The sequence below is a fragment of the Cetorhinus maximus genome, chromosome 13 (genome assembly GCF_964194155.1).
Source record: "Cetorhinus maximus chromosome 13, sCetMax3.hap1.1, whole genome shotgun sequence".
NCBI lineage: Eukaryota > Metazoa > Chordata > Chondrichthyes > Lamniformes > Cetorhinidae > Cetorhinus > Cetorhinus maximus.
In genome coordinates this window covers 25009422-25028139 of record NC_135891.1, presented here as the reverse complement: position 1 = coordinate 25028139, position 18718 = coordinate 25009422, and the positions used below count along the sequence as shown (strand labels likewise).

At 46.0% G+C, this 18718-nt stretch overlaps 1 protein-coding gene across 5 annotated transcripts in view; it reads right to left on the bottom strand.

Moving 5' to 3' along the window:
• The window catches only part of ptprt (protein tyrosine phosphatase receptor type T), a 1450199-nt gene that overhangs the window by 238516 nt on the left and 1192965 nt on the right, over positions 1-18718 (bottom strand). For all 5 annotated transcript variants that reach the window (XM_078555116.1, XM_078555118.1, XM_078555117.1 and 2 more), the window contains one exon: positions 6454-6589. In XM_078555116.1, the coding sequence (XP_078411242.1) occupies positions 6454-6589 (136 nt within the window). The remainder of the gene's footprint in view (positions 1-6453; positions 6590-18718) is intronic.

Genomic DNA, 18718 nt, shown 5'->3' with positions numbered 1-18718 from the left:
GGTGACCTTTGGGGGTAGTAAGGTGCCCTTTGGAATTGTTAAAAGTAGGTATAAATGTGCATAAAAATTCATAAACTCAATTCTGTCAATTGTCATCAGAACTGTCAGCAGGCTTGTCAAAATTAACTGTCAAAACTGGTAGAAGCACCTGTCAAAGGGACCTGTTAAAACTGGCAGATCCACCTGCCAAGCTGTTAAGGCATTTAAAAGTCCTGTTCTTTAAATCTTTGAAAGAAAATGTCTGGAGTGTTACTAAAAGAATGATAGAGTGAAATAGCAAGCAGTCTTTTGACATGAGCCCGTGGGTTTCCATTACTGTATTAGTGCTGCACAACTTATTTCAAAACCGTCCATTATCACAGTAGGGTACCTGCCATTTCACAGATTGCTTGACAGCTACAAGTAGTTATAAACTCTTTGATGTGGGGCTACGAATTCCAATGCTTGTTGTTATATGCTTGTGCACTTTAATGAAAAGTTTGTTGTTCTAAGGCTTTATTTAGTTGAAGGAATGTAAATTTAGTAATGAATGAGAGTGCTTTTTAAAATATAGTGGAATCTGCAATTGGCAATTAGAACTTTATTTCATAGAACTTCATTTTTTCTTGTCTCTACATGGGTTTTGAAGTCTTCCTACTAGGTGAGTTGGCATGGCAGGTGTGAGGGCAAAGGGTGGTGGGTGGGGGCATGAGTTGGCATGTTGGGACTAAGTTGGCATATGTGTTATAAAGGGCCATGAGGGTGGGTGGGGGGCATAGGTAGGCATGAAGGCTTTGAGGGGTTATGGAGGTGGGTAGGGAGAATGAGGTGGCATGGTTTGGCATGGATGGGGCATGGAGAGCATTGGAGGTGGGTGGGAGGTGAGAGCTGGAGGGATGCTTCATGTTTTAATCTTTATTTTTAAACATTGGACAGTGTGCTGGAGCCCCGAGACAGACCTTCTGCCCAGCCGGCTCCACACCCAACATCCTCCTCAGTTCTTCCTGGGCAGCCACCTTGACTTCTAATCCAGCCTGCCTCCCTGGACCGAAAACCAGACATGCAGGCTGCCAGGAATCATCCTGTCTCTGTGCATCTGACTTGAGAGTCAAAACCTGGGCCTCTGTGTTCAAAGAAAGTGGAGGTTGGAGGTAGGCTGATAACATTACAGCTCCAGATCATTGCCCAAACCTTCTGCTGAGCCATGGCTCTGCACTCTCAGGGGGGAATCTTGTTGAGGCATCAAGGTCTCACCTGCCAGCTGGAGAGCAGGCGAGAGGCCCGTGCTGCCCCTTTTTTAGGAAGGCCCTCCAAACCACAAGCCAATCAGGCAACGGAGAGGCCAGTGGCGGCCCTCCCCTGAAATCAAAACCCCGTGGGCGGACGTCTTGCTTACCGAGAGCTGCCAGCCAATCAAAGACTGCAGCTCTTGTGCTCAGCAGCACCACCAGGGAGGCTGTGGCTGCTGCTGGAAGGACATGCACCGGATTCCCAGGATCACAGAGTGACTCAGGCCACAGGTAAGTAATATGGGGTGAGGGTTTCACGGGGTGGGGGTCATAGAAAAGGGGAGCAGGGGGTTCAGAAGCAAGGGCATTGGGGTGGCTCTCAGCAAGCCCCCCCCTCCTCGATGTCCAGTCCCTCGGTCAGGGACTGAGTGCATTCGATCAAGGGATTCCACAACCCACCCCCCCCACTCCGTGCCCCCCACCCAAAGGTGATGACAAGCTGCCATGCATGCTGCATGGTGACAGGCCCACCTGCAGCTGGGTTAATAGCAGTGGTGGTGGGGTGAGGCCTTTGTGGTCAGTAATTGGCCACATTAGGGCCTCAGTTGGCAGTGGGGTAGGAGGGTCAAACGTGAGCCTTCCCTCCCAGCTCTTAATTCTCGCAGAGGTGGGAAGGATATGGCGTTCTGGTATGTCACCATTCCGCCTAATTATATGCCCCTTCCACCTCCAAGCTCACCACCAGCGAGAGCAGAAGATTCCGCCCATACGATCAATCATTCTACTGGCATTCTGTAATTGCAGTTAGCATTATTGCAAAATTTCCAATTTGTGCTAAAGCGCAAAAATGATGCTTTACAAAATACACCCTAGTGTAGTCATTATTATTTTTAACATAAGCAGATGAATGCATAATGTTTTCATACAACATTCTTTTCTCTGCTATTTTAGCACACATGTTAACTCACTTTGAGTAAGTGGCAAAATCTCTGCGTTAAAATAGAAAAGTCATATTAATATGTTATGCATTCCTTCACTGGTATAGACCACGATAATTTGAGTTCACTTCTTTGCATGATTTTAATAGTTTAATTATGTGACAATATTCCACGTCATGTCATGCAGTGTCCTGATTAATAATTGGCTGAGGGCCATCTGTCCACTGGAATTTGTAAATAGAATGACCATGGCTGTATAGTTGCAGTCCTACTTCACAAAAGGTATGTCGGAGTTTTTAAGGTAAAATGAACAGTGACCTTGCTTATTATTTTGTGAAAGATAAAATTAGTTTGCTAATGGCCTGATCAATCGACATCAGGAAATAAGATCCGAAATTGCTGGAAACACTCACAGGCGCATCGATGTTTGCACAGATAAAAGGCTGATTAATCCTGAGGAAGGAGTATGTACATGAAATGTGAACCTGCCTTCTCTCTTTTCAGATACTGATGGGCCTGCTGTATATTTTCCAGAATTCTTATTTTCGATGTTTAGGATTTACAGCGTTTTTTTTTCTTCCCATTTGAAAGGAAAATTAAGGGTAAAATGTAAAATCTTTGAAGTAACATTAACACCTTTAAGAAAGAAAAGAAGCAACATGCATTTGTATAGTGCCCCATCATGTCCACAAAACATCCCAAAGTTCTTCACATTTAATAACTTCCTTATAAATTACTGTCGCTGTCGGCAAATACGATTTGCACATAACAACTTCTTACAATAAATGACCAGCAAAGCTGATTGCGATATTGTTAGCTGAGGGGAAAATGTTGGTCAGGAAAATTTCCTTTCCTTCTAGTACTGTATTAGGATCTAAGCAGACGGGTGGAGTTTTATCTTATAAATCAAAAGATTCACCTAAGACAATGCAATATTTGCTCAATGTCACACAGCAGCCCAGATAATGTTCCCAAGACGTGGAGTGATCTTAAATCTACAGTTTTCTGATTCAGAGGCAAGAGTGCTGCACACTGAGCTGAACTAACATTTATAGGGACAACGGGCTCCAGTAGAAACTGCCAGGACGATTGCTAATCCCATTAAAAAAAAATTGTTTTGCCCCAATCCAAAATTACATTTTCACACTATAGGAAACACATGTAAGTGTCTGTAAACCAGTTGGGGCTATTAAATTGAGTTTGGCTCAGTGTTCAATGAAATCTTACTCTGAGCCAAACAACAGAGCAATAAATCTCAGTGAAAATGTCCAATTTTTCAAAACTATACTTGTAGCAGTGTGGCGATCAGTGCATACGTAAGTATATTCTTTGGGGTGAGGACAAGTCCAGTATTTACGTGTATGCTGGTCTCCTTTAGTAGTGAAGCAGCAATTTTAGTCAATGTTCTGACACCTTTCCAAGTCAATCTATGTTAGTTCTATTTTAATTTCTGGCCAGGATTTTATGGACCCGACTCAGCGCCCCCTACCCCCACCCCCCAGCGGATGCGGCGAGCCATTTAAATCAGCATTCAGTTCGGAAGGAAATTAAGATCCCACTGGGTGGAAGGGCCCATAAAATCCTGGCCTCTGTATTTGTTTCAGAATGAGCTAATTTTATGTGTCCACATTGTTTGTGACTGGGGGTGAGGTGGTGGTGGTGATGGTGATGGGGGACGGAGGTTTAATCCTAAGAAATGGATGAGTCTCTGTTGGATCTGAGGTTTAAGTAATAGAAAACTGAATCCTGGCCCCCAACCCACCTCCAACTCCATCCACTTCTGGTTGTAATGGAGGAAGGACAGGAGGTGAACAACCAATCTGCTCCATGGAGCTGCCATTTTAAACATTACGATGAGTCTGTGCGCTTTATATTTATCCACACTTACAAATTTAACCCTGGCCAACCGGATATTCTGGACCCTGGAAAACCTGGTGGTTAATTGGGAGGTGAGGACTGCTAGATCCAGGAGGTGAGTGCCATTCCAGTTAGCCGCTGGATGCAATGTTCCTGAATTGTCAACTTGGCACGATTGCTCAATTGCCCCCTCCCCAAATCTCCCAACTTCCCCTCAAAGGCCTCCGGCCTCCTCTGCACAAGCTTCTAAGCAATGCAAGTTCCCGAAGGCCTCTGATCTATCCCGAGTTTTCCAATTTATTCCCCAGGGTCTCCAACTTTCCAAACAAGGCCTACAACCTCCCCTCCCGAGGTCTCTGATCCCCAATCACCACACCCTCACCCTGGCCTCTGGTGTCCAATACCTGTCCCTCACACAGCCCCCACCAGAATTAGAAACCCCTGCCTTAGAATTGGACAACTCCACCCCCCCCCCACCCCACCCCCAACCCCCAAGCTCAGATACCCCTGGTATTGAACACCCCCCCGCCCCCAGGATCAGCACTCACCCACCTCTGGGCCAGGGATCAGAACCACGCTGGGATTGGAAACTCCCCCAAATCCCCAACACACACACACACACACACACAAGCATTCTAACAATGCTATTATAGAAATTGTAATCCAAAATTCAGCATGAATGTAGAAAATTACAGAAACCCACCTGAAATATGCAAAAGGTGAAGGGATATTGCATTGTGAAACTGATGTTGAGCAACTGTGCACAAACATGCAACTAAACATTTGTGAATCAAGCTTTTTCCTCAAAAGTAGTCACATACATGCAAAGCTCCAAATGACAGGTGCAAGTTCCCACATGTAAGTAGCTACTATTTTTGTTTCTTTCCTAATTCTCATCCATTCCCTCCTGATCTGGAAATTGGGAGCAATCCCTGTGCTGGAACGTGTAGGCGCGAGACACGTCTGTTATTGGCCTTGAGGCCTCCTTTAAATTAGACGGTCAAGCTGCGGATGCCTGCTGTTTTCTCCCAGGCACCTCGTCAGCCCATTGGATTTTAGCCCACGGAGTCACTGGCAGTGGCCCTGAGGTAGGTTCTAGATAGGTCCGAGGTAGGTGATGGGAGGAGGGGAGGGGTGGGGTGGAGATCACAGGTGATGATTCAGAGAAGGCCAAGCGGGAGCCAAGAATGGTCTTTGGCTGCGGTGTAGTTTTTCCTGCTTTTACCAACATGGAGGATGGTGCACTTCTATTTAGAATACGCATGCCACATGCCATATTGTACACTCATTTCACAGTGGCTAATGTCACTTAAATCAATTTTTAGGCCACCGACTCCAGGGATATGGTTCTATAGGCATCAGTTGCCATCAAATGTATTGTCCAAATGTCCATTGTTTATGCATGAACTCTGACAGTAAGTGTTTGCACCATTTTTTTTATTATGGTGAGGGGCATCATTGCCAAGCCAGGTTCTGTCCTGGCCTGACCTGTACTTGGGCCTAACTTCCAGCAGGAGTCACTGGAAAAGCTATGAGAAACAAGGACCTCGGGAGAGTTCTCCTCGATCCCTCCCTGCTAGTCAGGGGCTTAGAGGTTTAATGTGCCATTGCACTGTCCTGGTTGAAATCAGCTTCTTGAATCCATAGAATGGATCGAACCTGGACCCTGCTGGATGACATGATTGCTCAGTTCTTTACCAGTCAGTGCATTTGCTTACTATCACATCAAAGGAATCAATTATCAGCTCTTGTTAACGAAGGAAAAAAAATAACTGGACAAAATTTGACCCAAATTCTAAGGATTTGCAGTGAGCTTGACTTTATCGAATCTCTTAAAGCTTCATTAGGCCTGAATTAAGCCTGTGGATTCCCCCTCCCAAATGTGAGGACAGTTTAGCCTTGGCCAAAATTTAGAAAACTAGTCCAAGTCTTACTTTGAAAATACAAATAAAATCTTTGAGTTCTATACTGGCTGAAGGCGTAACTCAGAAATGTTTCTTTTTAAATTTCATATCTTCATATATTTCCTTCATTACTTTAGTATTTTGTGTCATCATTGGCTTTTTATTTAGAGCTGTGAAGAAAATGAAGACAATTAGATTAACAAGCCAAATTTGGTCAGTTAAGTGGAACCAATGTGATTCAAACGGTTAGGTCACATTTATAGCAAAATCCATCTTGGAAGTGACAGGACAAATTGCACAAGAATGCAAATACTTGCATTCATATATTCATGCATGCATAACTAGGCTACCCAGAGCAATACCTAAATCACATATGTCCAAGGTCGAGTCAGGTCGCCAAACAATGGCAACGCAAGATTTCAGAAGGTTCCTCCATGTCTAATTTCCTTCCAATGTTCCACAAAATAAAATGAATGTATTGGCCATTTCTTATCGTGAGGTTCTGCTGCAAATGTTAAATTGGAAATATTATTTCATAAAACCTACCGTTTTTTAACTATCAGCATTACTCCCAGCATGATGATGATGAACATTAGGATTCCTGCAATAACTCCAGCCATTTTCACTGTGTTGTCGACTTGTTTTTCTGGCTCCACTGTGTTGGAGTTCTGCGTTGAGGCACCTGAAATGACAGAAGCCACAGAATTAATAAGGTCTTGAAACTGAATCTGTTTTCATCGTTTATACATCAAGCTTACATCGTTCTTTGCAAAAACAAGGTTTACAATAGGTCCTTCAAATATTTTGCATCCATTATTAACTGATTATTCTTCCATATTTTACATGCTGTTTACCGTGACACAAGATGAGTAGATACCAAAATGAGCACAGTGGGATAATAGAACTGGAACTATTTACTAAAATTATTTTCCTCCCTCAGCCCCTCACTGAGGGTGCATTGGCTTAGATTCATAATCATTTGAGGGGGTGATTCCATGATCTGACACTTCCACTGGGAATAGTACTCACAATGAGTGGATCTCAGTGATTCCAGCATTCAACCCCACATTTTCTGTTTATTAATTTTAGTGGGTAGGACATCATGGCCTGTGCATTTCTAATTTCCCAGGGTATGCTACCAGCTGTGTCCTTCCCCACCACCCATCACCAAACCCCTACACCAACCTTGGCAGGGAGAAAATAAGTTAAAGAAGAGGGAAAGAGAGATGAGCATTCACCAGCGAATATTTTTTGTAACGTGAAACAAAAATAGAAAATGCTGGAAAAACTCAGCAGGTCTGGCGGCATCTGTGGAGAGAGAAATAGAGTTACCGTTTCGAGTCCGTGTGACCCTTCTCTGTTTCTGTTTTTGTTTCAGATTTCCAGCATCTGCAGTACTTTGCTTTTACTTTTTGTAAGATGCTTGGTTGTTTTGGGTCAATAAGGTGCACCTCAAGAGTTTGAGCCATCCTATTTTCTCTGGTTGCATTTTTAAAATTGCTCATTGTTTGAGTTAACAGATACAATCATCGAAGACAAATGTTTTAAATATTTTAAACAGATAGGGAAGGAAAGAGATTGGGAAATGTATAAAATTAAATTAAACTTCTCAATAAAAATAAACCGAAATGAAAGTAAAGAAGTTTGTACCTGGGGAGGAATTGCTAGTGAGATCTGAAAGTTTCAAGGGAAAGTACTGCTGAACAGTTTATGCCATGAAAAAAACCCACAATTTTTGACATTCAGAGCCGCTGTCCACTGTGTGAGATTGACACAGTCCACATAATTATCCCCGAAATATAACAGTGGTGGCAAGGATGGGATCAGACAAAAAGGAGCTGTGTGGAATCCTGGTGAATTTATTGTTTCTAGACAATTGGTAAAATGCCAGTTTAGGAAGATTGCTGAATAGGAAGCATGTAAGGATGATTTTAAATCACATTCGGAATGGGTAGAGTGCTCTTGCAAATTATATCATTGAGGGAAAAAGGGACAAGAGTTTTCTTGTTGGCAATTCAGTGTTACCTTTTATGTCTATTAAAACACTTAGACCCTTAAATTTCTGAGGCTGGAGAGGGCAGAATCCCGATTTATGTCCAGGGAGGCTGGGAATATGGGATAGGGCTTTTATAAGTTGGTACAGCCACTAGTAGACTCACCCTTTAAATTCCAGATTTGGAGTATTGTGCTATCATCCAAACTCCCTGGTGTTTGTAGATAGTAACAAAATGAAGTCAAATGAAGGGAGATTGTTTTCACTGATACTGTTGTTTAGAAACAGCTACTCACTGGATTTGTTTGGGAACTGACACATGAATCTGTTCAAAAGAATCTCCTTTCAAACAAGGATTTGATTTTTAATTCTCTTTTTGAAATTGCCCTAGCTGCTCAGGAAATACCATGAAAAGTTGGGCTGCTGAGTTTCCTAATATAACTGGGAGCAGCCAAGCAAAGAGGTTCTCCTTATATATTGAACACAATGGGCAGAATCGCCCCAGATTTGCACTAAGTGCGATAACGAGTGTGAAAAAAGACGTTTTACCCGCCGGCCGCATTGACAGCTTTTTGCGGCTGAATTGCCTCCTTCCCAACTCATTAATTATGCAGTCATGGGAAACACGCCAGATCGGTGATGGCAGGCCTCTGATTGGCCCGTCCATGGTTCCACTCAGCGCACACGCATGCCTGGCATTCTTCTCATTTGGCCTTGCTCACACTCTCTCCATCTGTTTTTAAACAGGACAAGATCGTGCACAATCACTGGGAGAGGTCCCAGGCCAGGGGGTGAAGTGCCGGATATCGAGGTCCTCACTCGGTTCAAGAGTCACGCACTGGAGCCGGACGGAGAGGACGTCAACCGTTCCTGCAGCGACAATGAGCTCGGTGGTGACCATCCACGTGAAGATCCTGCACCACATGATCCCTCTCTCAATGCTACTCTGAGTCCACTGTTCTGTGTTCAATGCGCTGCCAAGCACTAATAATTTCCACCTTCTGTCCTAGGCACATCTGACATGTCGCCCTCAGGCAACCTTGAGCCCGAACCCAGCGTTGAGAGCACCTTGGATGAGGACCCTGAGGACAGCAGCGTTGAAGGGCCGTCACAGCGCTCACCCACGCCCTGCACTAAACCAGCGACACAAACCTTGGCGGGACCTAGGTATGGACTAACCTCGGGATCACAATCTGGTGAGCACAGCACACATTCTGTTCCACAGCAGGAAAGGCAGGGACATCCTTGGTCACTCGGAGGACTGCTGGGGAAAGGAACCTGCTGAGTCCGAGTCAGATGGGCTCTGGACTCGGTTCTCAATCAGTTGGTGGATCTGCAAAGTCAATCACGAGAACATCAGGAAAGGACGTCTGGTGCACTCCTCAGATTGCAAGGGATGATGGAGGAGTCTGTCCACCTTCAGGCTGAGGTGACAGCGTGAAATGCCAATGCACCGAGGTCAACAATGGCAGGTCTCCGCCATGGAGACCCAAGTCCAGGGCATCACTACTGTGTGGAATGAACTCCATTGCTGATGCCATAGTTGGCCTCCAACAGTGTCAATGTGAGAGGGGTGTGGGGCAGCCCGATCTCACTCAAACTTCTCCTTCTCCTCAAGGAGACAGGCAGGGGCCGTCGGGTACACATAGGGAGGAGAATCAGCAGCTTGGTACCCTGGGGCCATCTACCCAAGAATGTCTCCTTGCCTATGGCTCCTTGATCTGATGAGCAGTGTTTGTGTCACTCAGATGTGAGACCTTGGTTCCTGCACAAGATAAAGGGAGGTGTCTCTTCGCTGTGCAGTGTGTGACCTTTAGACCAAAGTGATGGTCCAGCTTCACACTCACTGGACACATTGGTGATGCCTACAGCTTAGCAGTGCTTGTAATTGCTGCCAGAATGTCGTGGGCAGGCGTCACTCTGTGTGCTCTCCACACCTTTGAGGTGGGGCTGGTCTCTCAACTCTTCAGCATCTGTGACCGGTGACACTGTGCTCCTGAAGGGGTCAGGTGCTGAAGGCTGATAAAGAATCAAATGCAGTTGAAGTTTCACACTGCATTGCCATGACCGTGATCACAGAGTGCAAGTGAACTGCCCTCAGCCGGACAGGAGTCAGACATTCACAGAGGCTATATGAAGGTCTATGGAGTGTCCTTACTGCATGTCATCATCCTCCTGGAATCTTGTGACTATTAGGGCCTCCACTGCATCTCCATGACATGAGCCTGAGCACTGAGGGTATGTGCGCTGACATCAGCCGCACAGGAGTCAAATGTTCATAGATGCAAGGTGAGGATGTCAGGACTGTCCTCACTGCATCTTGTCATCATCCTCCATGAATCTTGCGGCTTTGAGGGCCTCCCAAGCACGCCTGCCTCATCTGGCTAGTGCGATGGCCTCATTGCCGGCATCCTTGCCTTCAAGGACCTCACCATTGTGATCCCCTTCAACATCCTCCTCATTGGAGAAGACACGCAGCTCCTCCATCTCCTCCTCAGATAGGTCCTTCCCCTGTTGCAGTACCAGATTGTGTAGTGCACAGCAAGTGATGATGATGCGCGACACCCTCTCTGGACTGTATTGCAGTGCTCCACCGGGCCTGTTGAGGCACCGGAACCTCATTTTCAAGATGCCTATCATTTGCTCCACCAAAGTCCGGGTCACAACATGAGCCTCATTATACTGCCGCACAGATGTCACCAGCCATGTCCTTTGTAGGTAGTCCTTGCCCCGAAGAACCATCCCTGCAGCCTCTCTGAACCCTGGAAGATGTCAGGGATCTGAGACCTAATAAGGATATGGGAGTTGTGGACACTCCCTGGGAATCGTGCGTCAACCTGCAGGATGTGTTTGTGGTGGCCACACACCAGCTGAGCATTCGGCGAGTGGAAGTCCTTGCCGTTGACGTAGTTGACTGCTTGTTGCCACGGCGATCTAAGCGCCACAAGAGTGCAGCCGATCGCATCCTGCACCTGTGGAAAACCTGAGATCTGCATAAATCCCAGCGCTCTTGCTTCCTGGCTTTCCTGATCCCGGGCAAAATGCACAAAGTTCTGTACCTTTGCGAAGATGGCATCCATGACCTCCTGTGCACGAAGGCTAATGAGATCCCACACAGGTCACCTGTGGAGCCCTGGTAGGGGCCACTGGGGTAAAAATTGAGCACCATTGTCACTTTCATGGCCACTGTAAGTGAATGCCCTCCATGTCCCCGTGGCTCCAAATCCTGCAGCAGGTGGCATATGTGACCAACCAGTTTCCTAGACATGTGCAGTCTCCGGCGACATTGGTCCTCGGTCATCTACAGGAATGACAAGTGCCATCTATGGACCCTGGGTCTAGTGAAGCACCCACGGGTGACAGCTCTCTGTGGATCTTCAGCTGCACAGCATCCTGCCGTCTCTTCATCTTGAGGGTGGTGCTCCTCCCTTTGCTGAGCCAGGCGCCTCCACTGCACTCTTCTTCTTCTCTACTCCCTGTAAGCCATGAGGCATACTGGTAAATCACCAGACTCCATGATCCTGATGTTCTCCACCTGCAGGATTAAAGAGAGAAATGTGCGGGTTAGCATACTGTGCTAAGAACCTCTCTTGGTCAAGTGTGAAGATCCCTTCACGTGTGCAGGAGAGTGCTGGCCACCATTTAGATGGCCAATGTGTAGTGTGCTTCATGGCTGGCTGAAGCCCCACCTACCTCCGCCCCCCTCCACTTGACCATTTGGCAGCAGCTTCAGCCACTGGACTGCATGCTGTGATCTCAAAGCGGGCATTCTCTTAACCTGCACTGCAAGGCTGTGTTATTAGCTTGAACCATGAGGGATGCTGGTCCAAATCTTAATAAAGACATTGCAAGGCGCTGTGAGTGCCTCCACCAGTGAGTGTGCCATGGCCAGCTTTCGCAAGGGGATTGTGCAGCTTGCCCAGTTGGTCAATTGTTCTGGTGGCTCCCAAAACGCACATTAATTTGCAGTCAGCATCTGAGGAGTGAAAAGTTATGGAGCATTTAGTGGCTCTTTCATGCTTTTGCATTGCTTGAGTGGGCAGAAAAGCTTCAGAGAGGCCCAACTCCAAGCATGCCAGTTGAGCTCTGCCGAATGGTCTCAGCTATGGAAGAATGCTGATTTTTGACAGGCTCTTCCAAGTGCGTGGCCGTTTCCCTCACACCCTCTCACCCTCCACCCCCACCCCCCAGCATTTGCTTGTGTACTTCCTTCAGTGTGTGCTGCCTTGCCCCAGCCCCCACCCGGGCCTCACCCACACTGGAACCCTTGCCCTGGCTCCGCACTGAAAGCCAGCCAGGATAAAGCGACTTGCCTGTGCTCCGCGCCCCCACGAATGTGCGGCACCTCTTCCTTGATGTCCTACAGGCGATGCTCATGAGCATCATGAGGTTGTGTGCACTTATCCCAGAGATCCCCTTGAAATTCAGCTCACCAGGTACAAGCCTTTTAAAGGCAGTCATGAAGCACGCCGCTCTGAAGTCACGCCGATGTGGACGGTAAGTTTGAAGTGGGGGGATGATTCTCGTGAGCAGAGCCTGTAATGAGATGCTGAAGTATTGAAATTAGGTCCCTGACATGCGGCAGGGGCAAGCGCGGCCCAGCATTGACGGGTGGAGTGGACGATTGCGGTGTAAAACCAGCTTTTGGCCTTCTCACCATATTGTCCGCTCACGCCCGCTGCCAATGGGACCGGACAATTCCACCCAACCATTCCACCCTATTTGAAAAATGAAGATCTCTGGCCCTATTTTATATTCGAAGAACAATACCTATAGAAAATATACACAGTCAAATATATTGAAATTAAATAAATGCATCCATTTATATCTATATAATATACACCATGCCCTTATTTCTATATAAAATATACATACTCAACTTTATTAAAATGTTAACACTTGTATATATTGATACTAAATACATACATTCACATATTAATTATACACAAACTCATCTATAAGATACCTACACATACATCTATCTATATATGTATACACCTATATTTATATAAAATTATCTGCTAAAGAATATTCAGTGAACAAAGAAAATCTCCTTTTTTGCAAAGAAAGCATCAGTTACGATAAGCATTTGCATGGATTCCCTGATGGTTTCATGGGTAAGATGCACAAAGTGATGTGGAATTGACCTATGTAGACCAGAAACATCCTGGGTTCAATCTTTGGTTTCCACAGGACTGAGTGTTCTCAACCAGTGTGGTATGGGGCAGTGATAGGGGGTGGCTTACTGGGGAAAAATGAAAGGGGAAAAATAATTCTTGTTGTTGATCTATAATCAAAAACCCCTGCTGTAAAGTGTACCTGTATATGTATACATATATGTGAAATATGAAGAAGATAGAGTTTAGGTGTGATGTTTCTCTTTCTCACTATCTACAGGCCATTGATGGCCATTGAACAGACATACTAATCGTAAGGAAGACCACTTGACCAGAGGCCAATGAAACTATGCTGCAGCCCAATTCAGCACATTAAGGGGAACAGAGCAAGAAAGGGAAGAAAATACACAAGTTTTTTTTCTAAATATTGATTTTCGATTCGCACTATCATTCATACGCTTGAAAAAATTCCAACCATCAGCAAAACAAAGCATGTTTCCTAGCTCACATTCAGACATTTAGACATAAAACATTATTTGAATAGCATGACAGGATGTGTGTTTCAATTAATTTCATCGTTCAGTTGCTGATAATTAACTAGTGAAACGAAAAATATGCTCTCACAATAATAGAAACAACACTTCAAAGATGAGTGTGAAGCATTTTCAGATATTTTAGGAATAGCATAAGGCATTAATTTTTTTAAAAACTCATCTGTCAAATCAGTTTTTGATAACTGGTCCTCAACAAAGAAGAGGTAATTTTTATGAACATGGACTCTGGGGAGTTGTCTTGCTCACAGGGAATACATAAAGGGAAATTACATACATCCCTACTTATGTAGTTTTGATCACTGATATTTGCCTACCCACTTCTATTTCCTCTGTGTCAGCATTTGGTAATAACTCTACTCCTTTGCATCACTTACAACTGCCCTTTCAAACACCTAATTACCTTGCTTCTGGCTCTTCAATCAACACATGACCTCTGTAACTGTTCAACCATTCTCTCAGCTCCCCTTCATTGTTCTCATCCCAGCCATTCCCCATGGTAAGGTGATCCTGGGCCTCAGGTGGGTGCAGTACTGGGAAAAGCCAATGCTTCCCTGGTGGCGTTGGCGAGCAATGAAGAGCTGCCAGCCTTCGATTGGCCAGCAGCTCACAGTGGCACAACTTTTGCCTCCAGGGTCCTGGATCCCAGTGAAGGCTAGCCACTGCCCAGTTAAGTGCCTGACTGGCACTTAATGTGAGCAAGACCCCTGTCACTTACATTAAATTCCACCTGAAGAAATCTGTTTGCTGATGCAGTTTATGATCAATGAACATAACTGGATATTAAAGTATAGGACTGAAAAAGGCTGGTTCCAAAAATGAATATCCCACTATTCCTAATTCCCTTAAATTTCTCTACACAATGGCCTTGAAATTCGATACACGGTTAATGCCCGCTCCATTGGTTCCAATGCATGGAGCATATAACTGCTCATTTAAACAATTGCAGCATGCAGCCAGAAAGTAGTTGCATGTTTGAGCAGGGGGCCCACAACTGTGAGAGGCTAACATCACTTAAAGCCAGCCTGCACCTTATAATTCTGGTTGTAGTAGGTGCAGGACCTGGCTGCAGAAGAGGGCTTAAAGATTTTCCGATGCAGCATGGGTGGACTTGGTCGAGAAGGTGCAGAGAAAAGATGTCACCCATCTGCAGCGAACCGGAAGTCCTCCAAATAGACTTTCAGAAGGCAGTGGTTGCAAAGAGTTTGGAGGTTGATGTCAGATGTCTAACCCTGAGGACATAGATGGAGCGCCGCAAAGAAAAGCTCAGTTACCTGAGATGAATGCTCAAGGTCAGTAATAGCATCTTCAAATGTCATATCCCAATAGCATCACACACTGGTCAATGCACCACACCCTCATCACTCACCTAACATTAAACTCTAGCAATCACAACTCATACATAACATTCATATCTTTACCTCTTCCTCACACTCTTAGCGTTGCAGCATTACATTTTGCACTCACTGACATCTAAACCTGACAGCCACATCATCCAAACATTTTGCAACACACTCACTGAAACATTTTCCTCTCTCCTGCAGAACAAGGTGGTGCACAAACGCAGGCAGCAGCACCTAACCGCCAGAGAATGGACAAGGCTGCATGTCTTTATCACCATGGGGGGGGATAATGCTTGCCGCATTGGAACAGCCATGACTGAGACCATATCTGGTGACAGAGCTGAAGCTAATGAAGATGGCAGTATGCTCATAACTAACCTCCCTTCTCACACCCTTAGCCCATAACCTCCTCTGATTTACAAGTGCAGATGGTTTAAGCATGTACCTTTTGCTTCTCCCTCTCCTCACTTCACCATACCATTGTGCCTTTCTCCTTTAAGATACCCAAGAGCTGCAACCTGGTCAGGCAGTGCTGGAAGTGTAGGAGCTGGAAACACGGAAAGACATAGGAACATCCTCTTGCGATGATGGCCAACATACCATTTGCCTTCCTAATTGTTTGCTGCACCTGCATGTTAGTTTTCATTGACTTATTTGTACATCAACACCTCCCAATTTCTCACCACTTAAAAAATACACTGCATTTCTGTTTTTCCTACCAAAGTGGATAACTTCACATTTTTCCACATTATATTCTATCTGCCATGTTCTTGCCCACTCACTTAATCTGTCTAAATCCCCTCGAAGACTCTTTGCATCTTCCTCACAACTCACATTCCCACCTAGTTTTGTGTCATCAGCAAACTTGGAAATATTACATTTAGTCCTCGCATCCAAATCATTGATATAGATTGTGAGTAGCTGGGATTCAAGCACAGATCCTTCTGGTACCCCATTCGTCACAGCCTGCCAACCTGACAATGACCTGTTTATTCCTAGTCCCTGTTTTCTATCTGTTAACCTGTTCTCAATTCATGCCAGTAAATTCATGCCAGTAGTCATATCCTCCTGGACCTGGACGATGGATCAAATCAGACCACTCTATTCTTAGGGGTGTGACCATCTCCTGGAACAAAGTGTCCAGGTAACTTTCTCCCTCCCTGATGTGTCACCATGTCTGCAGTTCGGCCTCCAGCTCAATGACTCTGAGCTGAAATTGCTCCAGCTGCAGGCATTACAGATGTGTTTGGCTTGGATCACACAGGTGTCTATGAACTCCCACATCTGCAGCCAACATACATCACCTGCCCTGCCACCTTTATAGCGTTTAATTACTTAATTATTTTACTGGTCAAACTTTAATTAATGTCTCTAGACCTGCTTGTGTTTATATTCTTATTATTTCAATGTTCTACTTACCCTGATTGAAATTCCCTCATTAAGATAAAGAGAAAATACTCACCAGCCAATCTAATAAGATTTACTACTAATAATAACCTTATTTCTACTCTTAAGATCTTACAATTACTAAAATTACCCGAGTTCTGACAGATGAGAAAAATACTCACCAACCAATCAACCGCCTGTTTTCCTGTGACGTCACACTTTGATTTTTCTCAGAACACGGTCAGTCCACACTGGATCCATGGATTATAACTCTTTCAGGTGCTGCTCCCGGCCTCTGGGTCCTCCTCCCTCCCCCTCTTTCAGGTGCTGCTCCCGGCCTCCGGGTCCTCCTCCCTCCCGCCCTTTCAGGTGCTGCTCCCGGCCTCCGGGTGCCCCTCCCTCCAGCTCTTTCAGGTGCTGCTCCCGGCCTCCGGGTGCCCCTCCCTCCGGCTCTTTCAGGTGCTGCTCCTGGCTTCCGGGTCCTCCTCCCTCCCCCTCTTTCAGGTGCTGCTCCCGGCCTCCGGGTCCTCCTCCCTCCCGCCCTTTCAGGTGCTGCTCCCGGCCTCCGGGTGCCCCTCCCTCCAGCTCTTTCAGGTGCTGCTCGCGGCCTCCGGGTGCCCCTCCCTCCGGCTCTTTCAGGTGCTGCTCCCAGCCTCCGGGTCCTCCTCCCTCCCCCTCTTTCAGGTGCTGCTCCCGGCCTCCGGGTCCTCCTCCCTCCGGCTCTTTCAGGTGCTGCTCCCGGCCTCCGGTGCCCCTCCCTCCAGCTCTTTCAGGTGCTGCTCCCGGCCTCCGGGTCCTCCTCCCTCCCACTCTTTTAGGTGCTGCTGTCCATCTCTGGGTCCTCCTCTCTCTTGTTCTTTCAGTGACGACGAACAACAATTGTCATCCGCACTTTCACTTGCAGCTACCAGCTCAGATACTAATACTTGGCATACTTCAACAAATAGCTTAGATGAGTAACCTGCAGCCAGGGTAGGGGACAAGAGTATCACTAGCACCAGCTCACTGAAGGGCAAGGTCACACACAAGTTCACTACCAATGACTTAGACAAGGGTTTCCACAGGACAACCTACAGAAAAACATTGATGGGTACGCACACTGAAATGCTTGGTGTATTGGTAGGCCTGCCAAAAGCCCTGTCATCACTGTCAAGGGGAGGAGTTTGGCACAAACTTAGCACAGGGCTTTGTGTAGAGCTTGGAATCCATGCCTCCCAGTGTTGAAGTGGTGGTCAACTCCATGGCTACTCTTGTGGACCCAATCATGATGCAGCATTTGATGGCCAATGTCCCAGATTCCATTACAGCTCAAGCAGAAGCCACCCAACTTCTGGGGTCTGCAGCAGAAGCTCAGACTGAAGACATACAAGCCCAGTTTGCTGTCATGGAGGATCAGACTGTGGCCATCACAGCTTCAGAGTGTGCAAAGAGGCTAGCAGGACATCACAGCAGGCCAGCAAACTTTCCTCCAACAATTTGCTGAGGTGCTGCCCCAGGGAGTGGCAGTGACTCGAAGTGCACAGGCAAGCTGTCTCCTCTCAGAATGACAGTATTCATGTTCCACCAGCGCCATCAGGTAGCCAGCCCAGACTGCTGCTGCCCATTCTAAAGGTGGAGCAGTCTAAAGTCGAACCTTCTAGGGCCCGATTTGCTTGAGGTCGACCTCCAAGGTCATCTGCAGTTTCCCCCACTAAAAATCAGCAGTCTTCCATCAGCCGTGCTGCAGCCACTGGGGTAACATTGCATAGGAATACTTGGGCAGGCTAAGAAACACAAAAGGTTAGTTACTAAAAGAATGTATGAGGACAATTATTTAACTTCTGTATGGAATATTGGATGGTTTGATTGATAAAGTTGGTTTGGAACGTTTGTTTTGCGGTGACTTTTGCTTCAGCATTGTGGTCAAGAGGGCACTGTGATGGTCAGTAACAGGGGAAAGGAATGGTGTGGGGGGGCAGGGGGGGGAATGCTGCAAGGGGGATAGAAGCTACAGGTCCCATGTCTGTGACACTTACTCCAAGCAGAGCCCTTGAACTCATAAGGGTGAGTTAGGCTTCAGCACATATCACACTACTGTCCCGCTGAGATGGCACCAAGAACAAAAAAAATCTAAAATAAATTTGTTTTGCTTCCATATTCTCTTGTTTAAATTCTGTTTTTTTAAAATGGACAAATGACTGGACTGGTAAAATGGCCACCACTGATTCCATGATAGTAGTTTTGGAAGTTCCTTAGCAGTTTAAAAATGTACAAAGGCTAACACATCAAACACCTGGAATGTTAACAGTCCTTGCATTGTATAAACATTCCAGCCAAGCCAACAAAGGATAGTAGATGAGACATCTGCACCAGCCAGCTATGGACAAAGGCAGAGCTATTTGTGATTGCTCATCACCAACATTGTAGTAATGGTTTTACAGT